This window comes from Bufo bufo, chromosome 9 (genome assembly GCF_905171765.1).
Source record: "Bufo bufo chromosome 9, aBufBuf1.1, whole genome shotgun sequence".
Taxonomy (NCBI): Eukaryota; Metazoa; Chordata; class Amphibia; order Anura; family Bufonidae; genus Bufo; species Bufo bufo.
In genome coordinates, this window is record NC_053397.1 from 187,413,738 (window position 1) to 187,439,065 (window position 25,328).

At 42.2% G+C, this 25,328-nt stretch overlaps 1 protein-coding gene across 1 annotated transcript in view; it reads left to right on the forward strand.

Moving 5' to 3' along the window:
- The window catches only part of CACNA1E (calcium voltage-gated channel subunit alpha1 E), a 638,268-nt gene that overhangs the window by 446,738 nt on the left and 166,202 nt on the right, over nt 1-25,328 (forward strand). The window contains exons 5-7 of the mRNA XM_040406914.1: nt 16,902-17,005; nt 20,752-20,904; nt 23,434-23,612. Of these exons, the coding sequence (XP_040262848.1) occupies nt 16,902-17,005; nt 20,752-20,904; nt 23,434-23,612 (436 nt within the window). The remainder of the gene's footprint in view (nt 1-16,901; nt 17,006-20,751; nt 20,905-23,433; nt 23,613-25,328) is intronic.

A 25,328-nucleotide genomic window follows, 5' to 3' on the forward strand; every position in this document is an offset into this window, starting at 1 on the left:
GGCGCATCAGGGGGGCTTCAAATGGGACATGGTGTCCAAAAAAAAAAACAGCCCAGCAAAATCTGCTTTCCAAAAACCGTATGGCATTCCTTTCCTTCTGCGCCCTGCCGTGTGCCCGTACAGCAGTTTACGACTGCGTATGGGGTGTTTCCGTAATCTACAGAATTAGGGCCATAAATATTGAGTTTTTTTTGGCTGTTAACCCTTGCTTTGTTACTGTGAAAAATGGATTGAAATGGAAAATTTGCCAAAAAATTGAAATTCTGAAATTTCATCTTCATTTGCCAATAACTCTTGTGGAACACCTAAAGGGTTAACGACGTTTGTAAAATCTGTTTTGAATACCTTGAGGGGTGTAGTTTCTTAGATGGGGTCACTTTTACAGAGTTTCTACTCTAGGGTTGCATCAGGGGGGCTTCAAATGGGACATGGTGTCAAAAAAAACAGTCCAGCAAAACCTGCCTTCCAAAAAAGTATGGCATTCCTTTCCTTCTGCGCCCTGCCGCGTGCCCGTACAGCAGTTTACGACCACATATGGGGTGTTTCTGTAAACTACAGAATCAGGGCCATAAATATTGAGTTTGGTTTGGCTGTTAACCCTTGCTTTGTAACTGGAAAAAAATTATTAAAATGGAAAATCTGCCAAAAAAGTGACATTTTGAAATTGTATCTCTATTTTCCATTAATTCTTGTGGAACACCTAAAGGGTTAACAAAGTTTGTAAAATCAGTTTTGAATACCTTGAGGGGTGTAGTTTATAGAATGGGGTCATTTTTGGGTGGTTTCTATTATGTAAGCCTCGCAAAGTGACTTCAGACCTGAACTGGTCCCTAAAAATGGGGTTTTTGAAAATTTGTGAAAAATTTCAAGATTTGCTTCTAAACTTCTAAGCCTTGTAACATCCCCAAAAAATAAAATATCATTCCCAAAATGATCCAAACATGAAGTAGACATATGGGGAATGTAAAGTAATAACTATTTTAAGAGGTATTACTATGTATTATAGAAGTAGAGAAATTGAAACTTGGAAATGTGCAATATTTAAAAAAAATTTGGTAAATTTGGTATTTTTTTATAAATAAAAATTAATTTTTTTTTACTTCATTTTACCAGTTTCCTGAAGTACAATATGTGACAAAAAACAGTCTCAGAATGGCCTGGATAAGTCAAAGCGTTTAAAGTTATCAGCACTTAAAGTGACACTGGTCAGATTTGCAAAAAATGGCCAAGTCCTTAAGGTGAAATAGGGCTGAGTCCTTAAGGGGTTAAGGACCAGTTCAGGTCTGAAGTCACTTTGTGATGCTTACATAATAGAAATAGTGTTGAGCGAACTTCTGTTTTAAGTTCGGCGTCTAAAGTTCGGCTTCCGGTTAGCGGAGAATCCCGATATGGATTCCGAATTCCGTTGTGGTCCGTGGTAGCGGAATCAATAATGGCCGATTATTGATTCTGCTACCACGGACCACAACGGAATTCGGAATCCATATCGGGATTCTCCGCTAACCGGAAGCCGAACTTTAGACGCCGAACTTAAAACAGAAGTTCGCTCAACACTAAATAGAAACCCAATTTTAGAAACTACACCCCTCAAGGTATTCAAAACTGATTTTACAAACTCTGTTAACCCTTTAGGTGTTTCACAAGAGTTAATGGAAAATGGACATGAAATTTCAGAATTTCACTTTTTTGGCAGATTTTTAATTTTAATCCATTTTTTTCCACTAACAAAGCAAGGGTTAACAGACAAACAAAACTCAACAATTATTGCCCTGATTTTATAGTTGACAGAAACACCCCATATGTGGTCGTAAACTGCTGTTCTGGCACACGGTATTGAGCAGAAGGAAAGGAATGCCAAATGGTTTTTGTAAAGCAGATTTCACTGGGATAATTTTAAGCTGCCATGTCACATTTGAAGACCCCCTGATGCACCCCTAGAGTAGAAACTCCACAAAAATGACCCCCATTTTGGAAAGTACGGGATAAGGTGGCAGTCTTGTTGGTACTATTTTAGGGTACATATGATTTTTGCTTGGTCTATATTACACTTTTTGTGTAGCAAGGTAACAAAAAAAAGCTGTTTTGGCACCGTTTTTTTTATTTTTTGTTATTTACAATGTTCATCTGACAGGTTAGATCATGTGGTATTTTTATAGAGCAGGATGTTACGGATACGACAATACCAAATATGACAACTTTTTGGGGTTGTTTGTTTCAGTTTTGCATAATAAAGCATTTTTGAAAAATATTATTTTTTAGTGTCTCCATATTCTGAAAGCCATTTTTTTTTTTTTTTTGGGCGACTGCCTTATGTAGGGGCTAATTTTTTTCGGTATGAGATGACGGTTTGATTGGTACTATTTTAGGGTGCATATGTCATTTTTGTCACTTGGTATTACACTTTTTGTGATGTAAGATGACAAAAAATGGCTTTTTTGACAATCTTATTATTATTATTTTTTTTAAGGTGTTCACCTGAGGGGTTAGTTCATGTGATATTTTTATTCAGCAGATTCTTACGGATGCGGTGATACCTAATATGTATAGTTGTTTTCATTTATTTATGTTTTACACAATAACAGCATTTTTTTATTAAAAAAATCATGTTTCAGTGTCTCCATATTCTGAGAGCCATAATTTTTTTTATTTTTTGGGCGATTGTCTTAGGTAGGGTATAATTTTTGCGGAATGAGATGACGGTTTAATTGGCACTATATTGGGATGTATATGACTTTTTGATCGCTTGCTATTACACTTTTTGTGATGTAAGGTGACAAAAAATGACTTTTGACACCGTTTTTATTTAATATTATTTACGGTGTTCGCCTGAGGGGTTAGGTCATGTGGTATTTTTATAGAGCAGGTTATTACGGATGCGGCACTACCTAATATGTCTACTGTTCTTTTTTTTCCCTATTTATTTTTAAACATTTTTACATTATTTTGGGAAAAGGACACTTTTTTTTTTACTTGAAACTTTACATTTTTTTGTAAAAGTTATTTTTTTCACTTTTATTTTTCACTTTTTTTTTTCACCACTCTGGGACTTCTACTTTTTGGGGTCTGATCCCCATTACAATGCATCACAATACTTCTTTATTGTGATGCATTGGCTGTAAGTGTATTACCAGTGTAATACACTAAGGCCCCTTTCACACGGGCGAGTATTCCGCACGGGTGCAATGCGTGAGGTGAACGCATTGCACCCGCACTGAATCCGGACCCATTCATTTCTATGGGGCTGTGCACATGAGCGTTGATTTTCACGCATCACTTCTGCGTTGCGTGTAAATCGCAGCATGCTCTATATTGTGCGATTTCCACGCAACGCAGGCCCCATAGAAGTGAATGGGGCTGCGTTAAAATCGCAAGCATCCGCAAGCAAGTGCGGATGCGGTGCGATTTTCACGCACGGTTGCTAGGAGACGATCGGGATGGGGACCCGATCATTTTATTATTTTCCCTTATAACATGGTTATAAGGGAAAATAAAAGCATTCTGAATACAGAATGCATAGTACAATAGTGTTGGAGGGGTTAAAAAAATAAAATAAAAATTTAACTCACCTTAATCCACTTGCTCGCGCAGCCCGGCTTCTCTTCTGTCTCCTTCTTTGCTGATTGCAGGAAAAGGACCTGTGGTGACGTCACTCCGGTCATCACATGATCCATCACATGATCCATCACCATGGTAAAAGATCATGTGATGGACCATGTGATGACCGGAGTGACGTCACCACAGTGACGTCACCACAGGTCCTTTTCCTGCAATCAGCAATTGCCCAGGGCCCCCTTTTTAAAAGGTGCCCCCTGCTGTTTAAAAGTTAAATGGGCCGATGGTGGGAGTTTTTTTTCCTCCACATGCTCCCTGTGACTGGCACTCTAACATGCTGCAGCAGTCCGCTGCTGTCCACCACTGCACAGCATTAGAATCCTGCTGCCACACACATCGGATGTTCTGTGTGGACGGAGCTAACACCCCATCCATTGCCTGCACTTGCTCCAGGCTGCAAGGCCCAAACATCAGACAGCGGCAATGTGCGTTTCGCATTTTGCGGACCGCACATTGCCGGCACTAATAGAATATGCCTATTCTTGGCCGCAATTGCGGACAAGAATAGGACATGTTCTATTTTTTTCGGGAACGGAATTGCGGCCCCGGAAGTGCGGGTCCGCAATCCCGTGTCCGGGCAGCACATCGTGCTGCCCAATAGAAATGAATAGGTCCGCAATTCCGTTCCTATAACAGTGTGTCCTCCACAGATCCCCCATAACAGTGTGTCCTCCACAGATCCCCCATAACAGTGTGTCCTCCACAGACCCCCCCATAACAGTGTGTCATCCACAGACCCCCCCCATAACAGAGTGTCATCCACAGACCCCCCCCCCATAACAGAGTGTCATCCACAGACCCCCCCCATAACAGAGTGTCATCCACAGAACCTCCATAACAGTGTCATCCACAGATCCCCCATAACAGTGTCATCCACAGATCCTCCATAACAGTTTGTCATCCACAGATCCCCCATAACAGTGTGTCCTCCACAGATCCCCCATAACAGTGTCATCCACAGATCCCCCATAACAGTGTCATCCACAGATTTCTCCATAACAGTGTCATCCACAGATCCCCCAGAACAGTGTGTCATCCACAGATCCTCCATAACAGTGTGCATTCGCAGCAACATCTCCATTCAATGTTATGGAATTGCCAGTGATCAGCTATTTTCAGAATACTATTAGCATAATTGAGGATGACCATGCATGCACATTATACTCTCCCTTCACTTCAGGGGCCCGGATGGGACAACCCCTTTTTTTCTGCTTATAAACTGCACCATGAAAAAAAATTAAGTGACATGGCCATTCTTCATGCGGGTTCCATGTTCAGAATTCCCTTTGAAAATGGGCATTATAAGAAAAAAACACATCCGAAAAAACCTGATGCAGATTCTGCATTAGGTTTTTTTTAAGCACAGAAAATACTCTGTGTGAACATACCCAAAGAGGCTGCAGGATCAGCAGTTTACAGTGGGAAGGCTAAAGAGAGATAATGTGGCATTCTGCAATCAGCTGCTGTGGTTGCAACTGCTGTCCGTTCCTACAAAGTCCTGTCAGACTTGTGGTCCAATATTTCAGGATTTAGGGCCCCACTTTCAATTTTGCTCAGGGCCACACTGTCTAAAACCGGCCCTGGTCTTTGTCTTATGATATTTTTGTCATCGCTCACATCCCTTCTGTCAGTTTTATTTATGCATGACAATCCATTCATAGGATTACAGCTATAGCAGGGCTTACTCAGTTCTGCTTTATGGAACTGTAGGGCTCTATGCACATGACTCTTGTTACATCAGTGAGTGTGGAACCACTGTGTCAACCAACAGATTTGTCGCTGGGCAACTCCTAAGGGTGTTATACTGGTAGGTCCCTGGTATGTACTCTTTAGTCCCTGTACAGGAATCTGGACATTATTACAGGGAAAACACTAGGCTACATCCTCCTGGAGTAGTTGCTGTATGACTGACATCTGATCCATGGGGGTCAGTGACACCAGTGTAGAGTACTGAGAGGTCAGGCAAAACCATAGTCAGAGACAAGCCAAGGTCAGGAAAGCAGAGTACATGCAGCATGGTAAATGGTCCAAAGTCATAAGGGTGGGAAGCAAAGGATCAATACAGAAGTCAGGCACAAGTCAGGTCAGGCAGCAGAAGGTCATAGTCTAGGAAACATCAGAAAATCGGTACACAGAAATAGCACACCTTCACAGGATACTAACAAGCTTGGAAAACTATTGCTCAGACACCCTCCCACAGGGTAAGGTGCCTTAAGTACCTTGAAATAGTCATCCATAAGGCAAGCCATAAATCTCCCACTGGCATCAGATATGCCACGATTGCTAGCAGAAACACACCTCAATGATTGTGGCACATCTGTGCAGATCCATGCACAGAAACGGAAATATATGCAGCAAGGGAACTGGTGTAACTTTCTGGTATAATCTGCACCAGTTACCCGGTGTAGATTATAATAAATGTGCTGGGCCAACTATGGCTGCCCCTGCAAAGCCCACTCCAATTTTGCTCTGTATACATAGTACATAATAGTACATAAGGCCGAAGTACATAATAGTACATAAGGCCGAAAAAAGACATTTGTCCATCCAGTTCGGCCTGTCATCCTGCAAGTTGATACCTTTTATAAAAAGTGGCGAGCGCTACTTTAAACCCCTAAAAAGTTGCAAAATCTTTTGCAAGCATGTGTCCAGGGGTTGATAAATGTCCCCACAAGTCCTCGTCATGGCCTGCATAATCAGATGGCATTGTGCCCACTGATTAACATGGATAATTAGAATATTTAAGCACTTACTTATCTGTTCTATTATCTTTAGAGAATCACACTTTTTAAAGAAAAGGAAAAGACATTAAGTAAAATATGGACCTGCTGTAACGGTTGAAGAATAATCAGACTTTTCCATCCCAGTACTAATTTAGGACAATAGGGATTCATTTATCAAACTAATGTAAAGTTGTAAAGTAGAACAGGCTTAGATTCCCACAGCAACCAATCAGATTCCACCTTTCGTTTTGTACAGCTCCTTTGGAAAATTAAAGGATGAATCTGATTGGTTGCTATGGGCAATAAGCCAGTTCTACTTTAGACTAGTTTGATAAATGACCCCCATAGTCTTCTAAGATCTGATGCTCATAAAGAATTTGAGATAGCACTTATCTGTGATGTAACATCACATAGCAAACAACAAAGAGTATAATGGAGATTGTGTTGTCCTAAAATGCCATGGTCTACTGTACATAGAAGTCCCTCTCATCACCACCATTACCACTACTAGGGTGTCAGGTTTTGTCACCCAGTGCGGAAAGGAGTCCTCTCTGTCTTGCTTGAGCGAAAGGCATGGAGGTATATGAATGAAGCGTGCTGCTCCCCAGGGGCGATCGTGTCCTAGGTTTTTAGGAATGACAAGTTGTAATGCGGCCATATTAGTTTTAGCTCCGTAGCAATAAATGGGAGAGTGATAGTTGGTGGAGTAAGAGTCCAGACTTTATAAAGTTCAACGGCTTTACTTTGACAATATTGTTCTTTTTCTGGCAGGTTTTGGGGTAAACTGGCAGGAAAACTCGGATATCTTGCTTTCTCTTTCTCTGCTGTACTAAACTCTGGCCTTAGTCTGGTTACTGGACTTTCTAGCAGTTCTGGAACCTTTGAGTAGGGTGCTTTTGCTGTTGACCCCCTCGTAATACTCAGTCTATAAACTGCAAGGAGTCGTGGTGCTCTATGAGCTGCTTCCCCTGGAAGATTCTTGTTTCAGGAGGGGGGCGCTCCCCTCACTGTGCCATGTCTTATCTCTTTCCTATTCTTCTATCGACTCATTATAGCTTTCTGAAACCTTTCCCTTGGTAGGAACCAGGACTAGCCCATTTCTGACCAAAAGGAGGAGAATGGAATGGTAAGTTCCATTCTATCTAAAGATCTCTCTCTGCCAGACACATTGCCATCTGCTGAATAATTAGGCACTGTGCATGTAATAACAATATAGACGTCCCAAAGCCATGTTATTAAGACACAGTATCAAAGGACCTGGAATGAAATACAGATATGACATTATTTGTTAGCCATTAGAGACAGTAGAAGGGTGACGGAATGGTAGTGTCCACTCTGGGGTACTACATGAACATCTCTAGATAAAATGGGATGTGATCATAGATCAGTGTATGTTTCTTACTGTAGGCTCTTACAGTAAGTGCAGTAAATACTTGGGACATGCAAAGGATAGGAATTTAGAAGTACTACAGGTGGAACAGAGCAATGTGAAATCCTCACCCAAAGATAGAGTAATGTGTTTTATCAGGGAATATCAATGGATTCATCCATTTGCATTTGATAACTGTTAGGTCCCATGCAGGAGGTTATGAGACGGCACATCAATTCTTTATGATTCCATGCTATGAAACTGTAGGCACTCCACGTGCTGCTGAGTCCTCCATACGGCACCATATTACAGAGATATATTCTCACCTATAAACTATTATATTATATTCTAGCATTCAGTGGAGCATGCTGCACTTTTTGCATGCCTTAGTGTGACATTGAAGACATGCAGAGGTGCAGTATGACACCTATAGACATTTATGGATGATATATTAAAGTAGACGAAGGCTACTCGTTCATAATATGTCCTAATATGTGTTTTCTTTTGATAATGTTAAATAATCTCTGTGCAAAAAGTATGATTAAGATGTGCCTCTGTTATAGGAGTAGAGCAGCAAAAATACAGCATGCGCTGGTTGAATGGTGCCCAGCAGACCCCATTGATTATAATGGGATCCATTGGGTTTCTTTCTTGCAGCTCAGCTTTTTACCAGACAAAATAGAACAAAATGATGTGTAGCAGCCCAGACCTGGCGGTACTCTAAATTGTAAGAGGGATACCATCCTGTTCCTGCTACCTGGCAAGAGGGGGTAGTTCCTAAATAACCTCAGAGAGGAGAAGAAGCAACCTGCAAAGCTCCTGTTTCTAGAGAGATTCTCCAGAGAGAGCAATCAACAATTTCCCTCAACTAAAGTCTTAGAAAGCTGAACAGCAGAGTGAACAGTTATAACTAGCATCTACAGACACTGCTGTCAGGTGAGGGACAACGACTAAGACACCCATCCCCTCAGAACGTTACAAGGCCAGTACCACCTAAGTGCTTAACTGCAGCCATCCAACCTGCCTCCAGATTCCTTGCTGGTGCCAGAGAGAATTGCACTTGGAAATTGCTGCTATTGAATGGATATAAAGTTCTACATTGAATTTATTTTAAAAAAAACTAAACAAAAAAACACTTTGTTACATTTAACTCTGGCCTTCTTCATCAGTTCCATAATTCCATTACACCGATCCCAAGGGAGTAATGGCCTGAGGGAGTACACCACAACAAAATATTTCATCAGGGCCACTACCACTCCTATCATCTGCACCAGCTTCTCAGGGGTCGTTGCAGAATCACTTTTTTTCCCCAGAATTCTTTACATTATCTGTGACACAGGCACCAGGTGGAGCCTCCGATGAAAGTGTGAACACAGTCTAACTTTTTACGAGTCTTTAAAAACAAAAAGAAATTTGAACTCCCTTCTTCTCCAACTATCACTTTCTTTTTTCTTATTATTTTAATGACTTGATTAGATTCGGGTACAAATGTTACACTAAAAAGTGTGAGATGCAAGATCTGTGATGGAGCCAAGAAAATAATTAGCATGTTCACAACCTGGACTCAGTTGTTAAAATGAAATATGACAAGCCACCCTATTGCAAGCCCATGTTCACGAGACAGTGGTTTATGCCAGGACTTGTGTTATTTCGCCAATTTTAGAGTTTCCCATTGGGGCATGAAGGAGTTAATTTTGGGGATTTAATGAATACCAAATGTTGTTCTGGGACCAAACGTCTGGTGCTACAGCTGGGCAAGCATCTTTTTGGAGCCAGTGATTCACTGTAGTATGAAGCCTCTATTAAAATAATGGTTGTTGACTTGTAACTGCAGTGTACTTTATTGATAAGCTAATTATTGCCTTATAATTCCTATCTAGTCAAATCCATCTGGATTATGAATGATCTAGAACAATTCAGAAATGTACATGGAGTTACCAGAGGCATGCACACTAATTGTTGTTAACTACTGACTCAATAGCATGCTAAGGCGAGGAAATGAACCCTGGGAATGCCGGAGACCACAGGATGATGAGCTGATTGTCCTTTTTAGGCCTCATGCACATGGACGTTGTTGGCTGGTGCCTCTATTGCGGCACGCAAACAGCGGGTCCGCAATATACGGGTGCTGGCCATTTGTGCACCGCATTACAGATGTGGACCCATTCACTTGAATGGGTCTGCAATCTGGAAGGTGCGGTGCAGTGCGGAACGAAACTCCGTAGTGCTTCCGTAGGTTTTCTGTCCGTGCCTCCGCACCACAAAAATGCGTGGGATGCAGATCTGAAGACGGCGGCCACACAGTCGGTGCCCATGCATTATGGAGTGCAATTTGCGGTCCGCAGGACACAGGCAAGGCCAGCACACGGTTGCGTGCATGAGGCCTTAGGCTGCATTGGCTATGACAACATAAAACATGTATCTCCGATTAGTTTATTATTAAAAAACATAGACCACTAAAACGTCAATCAAGAGGTGGTCGCACATGCTCAGTTCCACCCTTCAACTGCTACCAGCTGTATCTACTCTTTAAAAGTGTTACAAGAAGAAATGACACCCCCCCCCTGAGCTGTGACAGGAAGAGAGCTGCAGCAGAAACAACACGCTCCATGAGCTGCCAACTTGAAATAAATCTAGTAGAACAATTGGAGCAATGAATGGGGAAATCTCTGGAGCCATGTGAGGTACAAGCAATAGAAATAATGTCCATCATTTTGCCCCCAGTAGTAATAATTCCCCCTATAATGAGTGCCACTACAAAAAAAATGAACTCTTATAATGTTTGCCAGTAAAATAATACCCCCTTGCAATGTGTGCCAGTACAAAAATGTCCCCTTTATAATGTGTAGCAGTGCAAAAATACCCTCTTATGTGTGCCAATACAAAACGATGTTCCTTTATGATGTGCACCAGTACAAAAAAAAAAAAATTTAGTGCCCCATGTAGAAGAAATGTCCCCATAGTGGCCACCTTAGAATGTGCGTTAAATACAAAAATGCTCCCTTACAATGTGTGCTAAGTACAAAAAATGCCCCCTTATAACGTGTGTCCAAGGCCTTTCTGCTGCCCCCCTCTTGCCCCTACCTGGCACTGCCTAAAGCGATTGCCTCACCTTGCCTCATTGGTGGTGCACCCCTGGGAACAGGGCTGGTTTTAGTTTTGTTAGGCCCCTTTCACACGGGCGAGTATTCCGCGTGGATGCGATGCGTGAGTTGAACGCATTGCACCCGCACTGAATACCGACCCATTCATTTCTATGGGGCTGTTCACATGAGCGGTGATTTTCACGCATCACTTGTGCGTTGCGTGAAAATCGCAGCATGCTCTATATTCTGCATTTTTCACGCAACGCAGGCCCCATAGAAGTGAATGGGGTTGCGTGTAAATCGCAAGCAAGTGCGGATGCGGTGCGATTTTCACGCACGGTTGCTAGGAGACGATCGGGATGGAGACCCGATCATTATTATTTTCCCTTATAACATGGTTATAAGGGAAAATAATAGCATTCTGATTACAGAATGCATAGTAAAATAGCACTGGAGGGGTTAAAAAAATAAAATAAAATTTAACTCACCTTAATCCACTTGCTCGCGGAGCCGGCATCTCCTTCTGTCTTTATCTTAGCTGTGTGGAGGAACAGGACCTGTGGTGACGTCACTCCGGTCATCACATGGTCCATCACATGATCCATCACCATGGTAAAAGATCATGTGATGGATCATGTGATGACCGGAGTGACGTCACCACAGGTCCTGTTCCTCCACACAGCTAAGATGAAGACAGAAGGAGATGCCGGCTGCGCGAGCAAGTGGATTAAGGTGAGTTAAAAATTTTTTTATTTTTTTTTAACCCCTCCAGTGCTATTTTACTATGCATTCTGTATTCAGAATGCTATTATTTTCCCTTATAACCATGTTATAAGGGAAAATAATACAATCTACAGAACACCGATTCCAAGTCCGAACTTCTGTGAAGAAGTTCAGGTTTGGGTACCAAATATGCGCGATTTTTCTCACGCGAGTGCAAAACGCATTACAATGTTTTGCACTCTGCGGAAAAATCGCGCATGTTCCCGCAACGTACCCGCATCTTCTCCCGCAATGCCCGTTTGAAAGGGGCCTTATGGTACATGCACACACACGTTCAGGATTCATGTGCGGAGAATCCGCACTAAAATCCGCAGGTATTTGCACTGTGCGGTGAATCTGCATCAAATGGTGCTCCGTTCCGTGGCCCCGCAAAAAAAATAGAACATGTCCTATTCTTATCCGTTTGGCGGACAAGAATAGGCATTTCTACAATGGGCCGCCCGTTCTGTTCCGCAAATTGCGGAAGGTACACGGGCGGCTTCTGTTTTTTTGGGATCCACGGTTTGCGGACCGCAAAAAACGGAACGGTCATGTGCATGAGGCCGTAGAAACATATTGTCATGTCCTAAACAACTTCTGATTTTCATTTTTCATTAATAAGCCTTTTGAATACTACATTGATAGACTTTTTGGGCCCTGTTCCAACCAGAAACACCTCTTAAAAGCTCAAGAAATACCGTCCATCATTTGGAGGTTAATTACAACTTTTGTCTAGTTGTCAGGATGCCTGTTGAGAATCAGGAGTGTTGGTACAGTAACTATGTGTAGGCTCTAATTTCTCAAATAGGCTTTGGGCTGAGGACATCCACAAGTTGGTAAGGCTGATTAGTCAGCCTGCATTTGTGGGAGGGGCAGAGGCTCTTCATATACGAGCCACACGCTCACTTCCAGGCGTGGGTTCTCAGGTGCCCCACCCTCCCTCCCTTATCTTCTCATTTCCACAGGGTATGCCCACTTATAGGCCTACCCACGATCATGGCTTAGGGCACACAACAAGCCATTTAGTCAGGTCAGCTAAGACACGTCTAGCTGGGTTAGGTTGTTCCCGTTGTTTCTCTCCCTAGGGTTCTTCGGATACCTCTTGGCCGTAGCCATGACCACAAGTAACATTTTACCTTCTAAGTTACTGTTATTACAGTGTACCTAAACTTTTAAAACACTTCATTAAAAACTATTCTAAATGATATATAATCATATAATGATTTTTGTACTGTACTTCATTTATTTTCCATTTTCCTGAAGTTCAGGTACCTATAGCTGAATCCACACACTCATACACTGCTGACATGTCTGCGGTGTACGAGTGTACAGATTCCAGGCAGGAGCACACATCGCCGCTCCTGCCTTTGCCAGTTCTGCTCTGCTATATAAAGCCTGGCAAAGATGTGCTATAATAGGCTACATTCACACGTCCGTGGTGTGTTGCGGACCCGCAAATTGAAGCCTAAAATAATGAAATCCCATACGGGGAACTCCACTTTGCCTGCAGCCGTTAAACACCAGCTCGGAGGCACCAACCGATAGATCCCTTAAATCCTCCACCAACCACCAACCAAGGGAGTCCAGCCCCAACCGTAGGGCCCTCCCCTCATCAGCAACCTGGTAACTTCGAGGACCTCCCACTGCCACAGCTGCTGTGACAACACCAATCCCGCAAACATCCCCCCAACTTGTTTTCACCTTACACAAACAGGATCAACAACATAAAACCACCAAAACAAGGGCGGGTGGGCAGCGGTTCATTGCTTTTCCCTATATAAAATGGCGTCCTTTCTTCCCCGAAAGCCCCCTTTTAAAGCCACAACAATTTTGCTAACCCCCACCCCCAGCAACTTAAACTGCCCAATCCCCATTCCTGCTTTCCTGATCCACCCCCCATCATGCCAGCCTCCCCCCAAGGCTACGCCTACAGTCCGGCCTCACTTGACTGCTTAGCAGCACAGGTCACCAATGAGGCCACTGATTGGCTAGTGGATGTAGGCAGTCCAGACCAGAACGCTGGATCTAGAGTCTTTTTTTTATTTTTTTATATATTTTCACCCTGCCTGGCGCCTGACCATGGATTCCCAGTCTCAGCAAACCCCATTAAAACCAAATAAATCTTTTCACATTCAATACATGACATACATTGTCTTCATTATTTTTACTTTAGCAATGTAAGGAAATTTTTCTAATTTCGTAAATGAATTACTGCAAATAGGATTGTAAATTTCTTTTGGCGCCATTTTATTTATTTTATATATTTTTTTATTTGTTTTTTCTTTTGAAAGTATATATCTTAAATATTGATTTATTTATTTCATTATATATATATATATATTTTTCCATTTTTAGGTTTTTCACATTAAACAGTGATTTTTTGTATTTTTTTAATGTCAATACAATTGTCACACTACGCGCTCTGTAGATTAGTAGGTAAGCCGTTGCTACGCTAAACAAGTTTACTAATGGCCATTGTCAAGTAGATGGATTGGTTGGAAGGGGCTGGCTGGAGAACAACATTTTAGATTGCTAATTACAGAGTTTGTTGGAATCACAGTAGGGAGGGAAACTCTGGTCTATAATTAAAGAAATTAGTTGAACAATGGCCCAATTTAGTATTTTCTAAATTGCCAGTATATTTTTATTGCTCAGTCTTAATGTCTGTCAGGTATTGCAATGGTTTTTCTGTTAAATATATATTTCAATACTTATGTTCAGCGGGATGTATGAAACTGGCATCTGGTAATCCAGAAAGTCTGATAGTCCAGCTCGTGTTTCCAATATAGAACTGCAATGCAATATAGAATTTCTCACCTAAAGTAGAAACGGTAACAAGTAGAAAATGTTTCTGCTTTAACAAAGTTAACCAAACTCCTGACTAAACAACACGAGCTCCGGCACGCTGCATTTTTGAGAAGATGCCAGAAAGACAAAAAAAAGCCATGTAATGGAAAAAAAACGGCAAGAAGCAAAAAAAATAACTTGTTATGTCCTACATTTCATATTTCCTATAACCTTCAGCCAACATCTGGACCTATGGCTTTCACTACCAAAACACAACAAAAACTGCAGGTGCAAAAAACACTACTAAAAGTGCAAGAGTGCAGAAAAACGGCAGAAAAAACCTACGTCAACTCACCCTTAGGGCTCATGCACACAGCCGTTGTCCGGCCACTCCGTGCATTTGGGACCACAATCTGCGGTCCTCAATGCGCGGGCAACATCCAGACCCATTCAAGTTGAATGGGTCCGTGATCTGTACGTACCGCAAAAAATAGAACATGTTCTATTTCTTTGCGGTGCGGAGGCACGGAGAGAAACCCCATGGAAACGCTCCGTAGTTCTTCCGTGGGGTTTCCGTGGCTCCATTCCGCACGGCACCTTCCAGATTGCGGACTCATTCAGGTGAATGGGTCCGCATTTGGGATGCAGTGCACAAATGGCCGGGGCCCTTAGGCCACATTCACATTTCCATGTCCGTTTGAAAATGTCCAGTAAAAAAAATCTGTCTGTATTCCATCCATAAAGAATCCATGTTTGGTCCATCTGTATTAATTTCAGAGCAACTCCTATCAGTGGTCAGTGAAAAACGGACCAAACACAGATGTCATCTATGTTATGCTCATGCAGACGTCAGTGTTTCACGGACGTGTGCTGTACGTGTTCTCCACGGACAGCACACGTCCCCATTTAATTTTAATGTGTGTTTCAGCACAGTCCGTGGGTCTGTTTTTTTTACCACGGATGTACGCTCTATTTTGTCAGTGTTCACGGATCCATCACGTCCATTATAGTCTATGGGTCCGTGAAAACCATGGATGCCATCCGTGTTGCATCCGTGTTTCACGGATCATTAACAAGAGATTCTTTTAAAAAAAAAATTCAGCTGTTGAGTGTTAGTGAAACACGCATGCAACACGGACAGCAAAAAACGGACCCACGGACCCAACATGGATCTGTCACGGGAGAAAACACGGATTGAACACGGTCCGTGTTACCACTGATCCAAAACTGACACGGACGTCTGCATGAGGCATTAAGTCGGTGTGTTTGGTGCACATTACAGACCAAAGTAGTTCATGTTCCTGTGATTTTTTTTGCTGACCCACAGTCAGTAAAAAATACTGATGTGTGAACAAACACTCAATGGAAACGTGTGCTGTCCGTGGAAAATGTGGACAGGTCACGTCAGTAAAAAACAGAATGTGAATGAGGCCAGAGTCAATGTTTGGTCAGTGTTTAATCAGTGAATTCCCTCAGTGATTGTGTGTTGTGCATTTTTTGTAGAGCTGTATGGGAATAATACATGGCGAAAAAAAAACATAATTAAAAACGCCAACACACATTGCGTATGCATTTTTTAAAGCTGCAAAATAAACCACTGGAGGTCTATGGAATAAAAATGCCAGGCAATGGGGGAAAAATGCTAGAGCCAGAGCATGCTGCAGATTCTAAAAACTGCCATTGATTAACCTAAAAAACACTCCTCAAGGGTGAAAAACATCTTGGCAAAAAAAAAAAAGTCTGTTTTAGGGCTCATGCACACGACCGTTGTTGTTTTGCGGTCCGTTTTTTACAGATCCGTTGTTTCGTATCTGAGTTTTTTTTTTTTCTGATTTAAGCCCTCTTCCGTTCCATTATTCCACAAAACATATCCGTACGGTTTCGGTATTTGATCCGTTTTTTGCGGATCGGAAACAGTAACTGATTATTAACCAAACACATGAGCAATATGGGCTGGGCATAGCATTTCTACAGTATGGATCCGCAAAATACGGTTGACATGCGGATGTGTTCCGTGTACGTTCCGTATTTTTCGCGGACCCATTGACTTGAATGGGGCCTCGGACCGTGATGTGCGAACAATAATAGGACATGCACTATTTTTTAGGAAATGCGGAAACGGAATGCACACAGAGTACCTTCCGTTGTTTTTGCGGACCCATTGAAGTGAATGGTTCCTCATACGGTTTGCAAAAAAAAAGGGAAGGGAAGCGGAAAGAAAATATGTTTGTGTGCATGAGCCCTTATAGATTTCAATGCGATATCTAGAGCTGGATAGTGATTCTTCCCTCAGTTTTCATCCTTATTGGTGCTCTGGGGGTCATTTAAAAGATAGTGTTGTGCCCATTACTTCAGCTTTGAGTGGTCATTGAGTGATTGTCAAGGCTGGCCTTAGGGGGCATAAACCGCACTGCACATGACACCGACCAACCTAAGCCTAGTCCTATTATGTTAAAGTTGTTCTGGACAATACTCCAGAATGTTAATGCGACCAAGGCTATAGAGGTGGTTTTGCGATGTTTGGCATAATGTGTTACTCATACTTTTATGTTTCTATTGCAGCATTTTGGCCACGGCCGGTACTCACTTTAATACTCATATAGACCTACGCACCTTGCGGGCAGTGCGTGTACTCAGGCCACTGAAACTGGTCTCTGGAATCCCAAGTAAGTTTTAGTTTTTTTCAAGAAGCTGTTTTATCATTTTCCACAATCTTTAAGTAGATTAAAAGGTTGTGCCAAGTTTTCAAGTTATCTACTATCTACAGGAGGGGGTAACTAATTAATCGGGGGAGGGGGGAGGAATCCTGAGAACGGGGACTTATTACCCCGTCCTGAATTAACCGCAGGCCGTACATGGGACTGCCAAAGAGTACAGAGCTTGGCTGCTTCTAGCAATCCCATAGAGAGTTATTGGAGGAGCAGGGCACATGCTCGATCTGCTGAGAAAACTGATCCGCAAAAAAATACGGATGACGTCTGTGTGCATTCTGTATTTTGCGGAACGGAACAGCTGACCCCTAATAGAACAGTCCTATCCTTGTCCGTAATGCGGACAATAATAGGACATGTTCTATTTTTTTGCAGAACGGATATACGAAAACGGAATGCACACGGAGTAACTTCTGTTTTTTTGCGGACCCATTGAAATGAATGGTTCCGCATACGGTTCGCAAAAAAAATGGAACGGACGCGGATAGAGCATAACTTGAACACTGGGCACAACCCCTATGCTCCATAGTTGTTAATTCAGGTGAAATGTAAGAATTTAGTAAAAATCGATATGTGAGAGCAGTGATGTTCAGTTTGCAGTGTTCGCCGACGAACACATGCGATCTGCCATCTTCACTCCCAAGTCCGGTGATGCAGAGGTAAGTCCTAACCTGTGCCTGCGCCGCGAGCCGCTCTGAAACAGATGCGGTCACTGGGAGCAGGCAGTTCCGAGAACAGCCACCGGGGGCCTTCATCGGGCTGTTCTCGGAACTGCCTGCTCCCGGTGACCGCATCTGTTTCAGAGCGGCTCGCGGCGCAGGCACAGGTTAGGACTTACCTCTGCATCGCCGGACTTGGGAGTGAAGATGGCAGATCGCATGTGTTCGTCGGCGAACACTGCAAACTGAACATCACTGCTCACACATATCGATTTTTACTAAATTCTTACATTTCACCTGAATTAACAACTATGGAGCATCTTTATATAAAGGGGTTATCCGGGCTTTTAATATTGATGACCTATCCTCAGGATAGGTCATCAATATCAGATCGACGAGAGTCCGACACCCGACACCCCCACCGATCGGCTGTGCGCGCGAACGCCGTCTCCCGTCTCACTACCTGCTCGCTGCTGCTATGTCTATGGCAAATAGGAAGAGAGACATGAGACGGCACGTGGGCATGGAGCTTGCCTTCTCCTTATACAGCTAAACGGCGGGAGTGCCGATCTGATATTGATTACTACTGTATATTGCGTGCGGTGTGTTCCCATTCTCCTTGTTAATGGGGGACATACTCTCTCTTCACTGCTGATAGTGTTGGACTCTGCAGGGGCACTCTTTATTGACAAGGGAAATGGTAAAGCCTAGTTGTCAATTTAATAATTTCCAGTGTAATTGTATTAATGGAAGAACAATACACAGAACACAGAGTTGTAGGAAAAAAAAAATATCCAGAATTATTTATATCATAGGGATTGCTGACGAGTCTTTTTTATTACCTTGATCTGTACATTATGAAAAGTCATGATGCGGCCCTGCAAAAACTTTTTCTATTCGGGGGAAAAATTTATATTCGGGGGAATCTTAATGACAGTCACCCCCCCCCAAAAAAAAAAAGACTGCAATCAAAGAATACAGGCCTAACTAACTTTAAGTGGCACAAAATGGGGGCATCATCTTACAGGTGGCCATATACAATAGATTAATGTTTTCTGGACCGAGCACTTTCATTATAACTAGCCAACCATTGAAAGGACATCTGCCAATAGATTTGTACCTATGACACTGGCTGGCCTGTTACATGTGCGCTTGGCAGCTGAAGGCATCTGTGTTGGTCTCATGTTCATATGTGCCCGCATTGCTGAGAAAAATGATGTTTTTATATATGCAAATGAGCCTCTAGGAGCAACGGGGGCGTTACCATTACACCTAGAGGCTTCATTTTCTGTGCAACTGCCACACCCTCTGCACTTTGATTGACAGGGCCAGGCAGTAAAAATGTGATCATGGCTGGCCCTGTCAATCAAAGTGGAGAGGGCACAGCATTTGCAAAAAAAAACAGAGCCTCTAGGTGTAATGGTAACGCCCCTGTTGCTCCTAGAGGCTCATTTGCATATATAAAAACATCATGTTTCTCAGCAATGCGGACACATATGAACATGGGACCAACACAAATGCCTTCAGCTGCCAAGCGCACATGTAACAGGTCAGCCAATGGCGCCTGCCGCATGTAAAGTGCTGACAGAGGGAGCGGACTCCATCTGTTTCCCATCGGCACCCCGCAAATGCAATCGCAGGGTGCCGATGTGTGTGAAGGCTGGTTGGAGTCTCATGTAGGCCTTAGACCAGCCTTGAGTAATTTCAATGTCAGAATAGCATTGCCATTAAAATGCAATGCACTATAGGGATAGTGCATTGCATTTTAAAAGCAATCAAAATGCTGCCTGTTATAGTCCCCTTGTGAGACTATTAAGTTTATTACATAAAAAATTCCATTAAAAAATACGCTTTTTTCAATTGAAAATACTCCTTTCAATGAAAAAAATTGCAAAAAAAAAATCTCCCCCATATGTTTGCTATTGCCGCGTCCGTAATGACCTAGACTACATAAATTTCACGAAATTATCCCCTACAGTGAACGGCAAGAAAAAATGTAAAAAATAAATAAATACAGAATTGCTAATTTATTCTTAGTTGCCACCAAAAAAAACGTAATAACAAGCAATCAAAAAGCTTCATTTACTCCAAAATGATACCAATGAAAGAACGGGAAGTCGTCCCGCAAGAATCAAGCCTTCACACAACTCCATAGAAAGAAAAATAAAAAAGTTATGGGTTTTGGGAAGCGGTGATGCAAAAACATTTTTTTCCTTTTAAAAAATTGTGTTTTATTGCAAAAAAGTAGTAAAACGTAAAAAAAACTATATGTATTTGGTATCACTGTAATCGTACTGACCCAGATAATAAAGATGGCATCCTCCTGTCGTGCCATCGCCTTCACACAACACCTCCTTACCTTCCTACAGAGCGGCACCAGTTTGAAAAAGGCCTTGTAGGCCGAAACGTCACGCCTAAGCCGCATAACTAATAAAATTCACAAAGCAAGAATACCTACTTATGTCACTGGAGTTTATTTTCTCCAGCGAATAAAAGATATTATGTTATTTATACTGAAAAACCAATGCCGTAAGATTTATAACGCAAAAGCGCAGTGGCAGAAATGCTGTTTTTCCCATCTCCCTCCCAGAAAGAGTTAATAAAATTGAATCAGAAAGTTATGTGTACCCCAAAATGGCGGCATTAAAAACGACAACTTTTCCTGCAAAAAACAAGCCCCCGTACAGCTACATAGACGGAAAAATAAAACATGCCTGTATGTCCCATAAAAGTCAATGTAAAGCGCAGCTCTCCATCCACCTCTATGGGACTGTTGGAAATAACTGAACCAGTGCTCAGCCATTTTCAGAACTCCGTTCTGGGATTTGCATCCCCACCCATCCGTTGGTCGAACGCGATGGTCTTTTGTCAACCGTATTAACTATGTAACTATATGAGGGTGGCTGTGCTTGCGAGGTTCGCTATCACTCGGGCCCCGTTCTAGAGATAGTTGCGGGGCCCAGATGTGCCACCAATGTCTCAGATGAAACAAACCCTTTAAGTCCAAGCTGCTTTCTTATGAAGGTGTTTTGTTCCTCACAGGTTTACAAATCGTCTTGAAATCCATAATGAAGGCGATGGTCCCTCTACTTCAGATTGGGTTGCTGCTTTTTTTTGCCATTCTTATGTTTGCAATTATTGGACTTGAGTTTTACAGCGGCAAACTGCACAAAGCCTGTTACCGGAACCAGTCAGGTATGTACACGCTATATTGCTCTGATGCGTCTGTGCAGTGTATAAGGGCTCATGCACACGACCGTAGTCTGTTTTGCAGTCTGCAAATTGCGGATCCGTGAAACACGGATACCAGCCATGTGCATTCCTCATTTTGTGGAATGGAACGTCCTGCCCTCTATGGAGCAGTCCTATCCTTGTCTAGAATAGGATGTGTTCTATTTTTTTTTTTTGCGGGTGCCACGGACAGACATACGGATGTGGACAGCACATGGGGTGCTGTCTGCATCTTTTGCGGCCCCGTTGAAGTGAATGGGTCTGCATCCCACACACAAAAAATGCAGATCGGATGCGGACAAAAAATGTCTTTGTGTGCACGAGCCCTAAATGCTGTATAGATAGAATAATATGCTGCATACTTCATCAAATTAAGTGGCTACCTAAGTCTTCATGAAACGTACAGGGGGCGCTCTACAGCCACAGCGTGCTACCAGGGAGTCACAGTAAGGGTCCTTTCACACGTCTGCAAAATGGGTCCGCATCCGTGCTTCCGTTTCCGAAAAAAAAAAATAGAACATGTCCTATTCTTGTCCGCAATTGCGGACAAGATTAAGCATTTTCTATTATAGTGCCGGCAATGTGCGGTCCGCAAATTGCGGAATGCACATTGCCGGTGTCCGTGTTTTGCGGATCCGCAAAGCACTTATGGACATGTGAATAGACCCTTAGGCCTCTTTCACATGACCGTATGGCTTTTTCAGTGTTTTGCGGTCCATTTTTCACGGATCCGTTGTGTTTCCGTTTCTGTTCCGTTTTTCCGTATGGCATATACAGTATACAGTAATTACATAGAAAAAATTGGGCTGGGCATAACATTTTCAATAGATGGTTCTGCAAAAAATGGAACGGATACGGAAGACATACGGATGCATTTCCGTATGTGTTCCTTTTTTTTTTTGCGGACTCATTGACTTGAATGGAGCCACGGAACGTGATTTGCGGGCAATAATAGGACATGTTCTATCTTAAAGCGAAACAGAAAAATGGAATTCATACAGAGTACATTCAGTTGTTTTTTTTGTGGAACCATTGAAATGAATGGTTCTGTATACGGACCGTATGCGGAACGCAAAAAACGGCCCGAAAAACCGGAAAATAAAAACTGTCGTGTGAAAGAGGCCTAAGACTGGGGGATTTTGGCAAATAAGATGAGACATCACTGCCTCCCTGGTACTCTTTTCCCATGAGCAAACAGTCACTGGACAGCCATGCTGATCCTGCAATTTTACTGCAAATTACTAATGACAATGTGCCGTAGACTCACAGCCTTCAGGGGAATGTGTCACCCAAAATGACATTGTTTTAATCACATTTTATATTAAACAATTTGACTTTTTGGTGTTTTTTTATTTTTTACCGTGTCACAATCTACATTTAAAAAAAATAATAATCCTAAAATCATGCAATTTTTGCACTGGCCACAATGCTTAATAATATGTCAATACTCCCTGTTCTGTCCAGGTAACTTTTCAGGATCTATCACATTGTCATCGCAGGTCGGATTAGAATGACAGATATCATATCTATATAGATAACACTGGATCCACCATTCACAATAGGTAATATCACAGCTTACGGTATTTACTGATGAGCGAAGTGAGCTTCAGATCTTAGGTCCAAAGTCGCTTCCCTCAAAACTTCGGTTTAATGCGTACGGAGATCCGTCTCCATACAACATTAAAATGTACGGCCTCCAATGAGGCGAATTGAGTTATTCTCAAAGTCTTGAGAGACTTCGTGACAGTAACTTTGGTAGTTGATTTTCTAAACTTAAAAAAATATATATTAAAATGAAAAACTTGGATGTGAACTCGGCTTTGGTTCCGACTGGTACCTCAGAACCGAAGCCGAGTTCGGATCCAAGTTTTAAAATGGTCCTGAGAGTTGGTCACATGACACAGCTGAGGATCAGAAGGGAGGTTATCACTCACAAATACAGTCACTGGTGAGAAGATTACCTTCACTACAGATGCACCTTTCTAAGGTCACAGAATAAAAAAAATCGTAGGAGTGCCACTTTAACATAAAAAAAACTTGATTTAAAAAATAGGTCATTTCCTGGTGACACATTCTCTTTAAAGGGGTTCTCCGGGAATTAAGAAAATGAAAATACTTAAATATTACTTTATTATCATTTATAAATATATTCCCAAATACCTTTCATTAGTTATAATGCCTCATTTTGTCTGGGGAGCAAATCAATAGGAGAAATAAAATGGCTGCCGTCCTATTGACATACACAAAACCAGTTATCCTACTGGTGTCTTCCTATGAAGCAGGGGGGTTTGGATGGAACTGCTGCCTCTACAACGCCCTAGCTATGCCCCCTGAGCATGAGCTTCAATGGCAATCCCATGGAGTAGCTTGTGGCATCTAGTAGCAAAAAAAATGCTGACGTTTTCTACATAATATAGCAGCTTCCAATTGTTTGCAAATTGCAAAATTATTCACATTTGTTTGTTTTGTTTGATTGTAATTGTACAATTGTAGCATGGGAAGCATTGGATCCTCCTCACCCCTGTGGAGTACCTGGATGTCCAGATGGATATGACTGTAAGGAATGGATTGGACCTAATGATGGAATCACTCAGTTTGACAACATCCTATTTGCGGTCCTGACCGTCTTCCAGTGTATAACCATGGAGGGCTGGACCACAGTGCTGTACAATGTAAGTACTGCAATAATCAGTCTCTTGTAGCAATAATTCTATAGAAGTTTTAGTTGCATTTTCAGGGGATAAGCAAGACGTGCATGTGGAGTCTCTACCCACTGAAATGAATGGAACTTACAGATACAAGAAATGGTAGCGTCCCAACAATTGGATTCCAACAATCAATAGGTCATAATTGGACAGACCAGTGGGGTGTGGGATCTGGGACATTCGGACACCGCATCACGGATGTGGACCTATTCACTTGAATGAGTCCGCAATCCGGAAGGTCGGTGCGGAATGGATTCACGGAGCCCCACAGAAACACTACGGAGTGCTTCCGTGGGTTTTCTGTCTGTGCCTCCGGACCGCAAAAAATGAGTGCATGGACTACTGTTTTGTGGTGCGGACCATTGGATGTGGATATCTGACCCCATTCAAGTGAATGGGTCCGCGATCCGCATGCGGCAGCCCCACAGTCAAATTGCGGTCCACAGTATGGGCCTGGCTGGCACACGCTCTTGTGCATGAGCTTGCAACGGATCTTGCTGGATGTTCAGGTTACAAGGTCCCAAAAAAGAGAGAGATGGCAGAGAGAGATGGCCATCAAATTTCTGGCAGTGATAGGAGGGCAAGAATACCCCAGGAACAAATAGAAGGAAACACAGGGATGATCCAGAAAGTACTTTATTGAATCCACATGTATGTGTTTTGAGGAATCACTGCCCTTCGTCAGATAAATGGACATATTTGGGGTGTGGATCCTTCTATTTGCTCCTGCGGGGTTCTTGCCCTCCTATCCCTACTATAGATATGGTGATACTCATGCATATGAAGTAATTTCTCCACTGACAGCATTGGGAAGACTACTACTGGTTGCTTGACCATCTTTCTGCTAAAATAAAAAGATAATATGATCCCTCAAAACATAACCTATGCTTTATGGCAATGGATTACAGATTGAGTGTACTGCATGGGGAACAACTTATACTGTATATTATACTCCTTACTAATATAGTGTTAATCTATCTATCGGCAGTTATGGTTCTGGAAATAAACAGTGTGTTGAATCCTGCAATTTTCACACTGGCCAGTAGGCCTAAAATATGTTAAGACTTCCTGTCTTTTGAGAGCAGCCACATGAGCCATAGAGACAATGACATTGACCTCCATGGGAGAGTTTTCTAGGCATGCTCTGTGACCTGTGCAAAGGTCAGGATGGTGCCGATAAGCTTTGATATAATCTATTGTGAATGGTGGATATCTGTGTTATCTATATTGAGGTGTTACTTGTCATTGTAATGCTGCATGTAGTGATAATGAAAACCGTTACTGAAAAGTTACCAGTACAGAACAGGAAATCATGACCTATTATTAGACCTAGTGGCGAGTGTGCAAATTGCAGGATTATACAGTATATGTATACATATAGTGACATGGAAAAATTAAGCAAAAACTGACCAAAAAATTCCCAAAAATTTGCTTAACCTAAAAATGTGATTTGAACAATAGGTCATTTTCTGATGACACATTCCCTCTAAAATAATGGCAAAAAACTAAATATTAAAAAAATAAAATAACTACATTTTATTTTCCTTTGCAGCACACTGTTTTTTCCAGTTCCATCACATACTATGCATGCTTCTTTTTTGAGAAGACCATCTTCTTTGAGAAGGCCATCTTTTTTGAGAAGACCACCCCTAGAACACCACTTTTCAATGGAGTTTTGGGTGG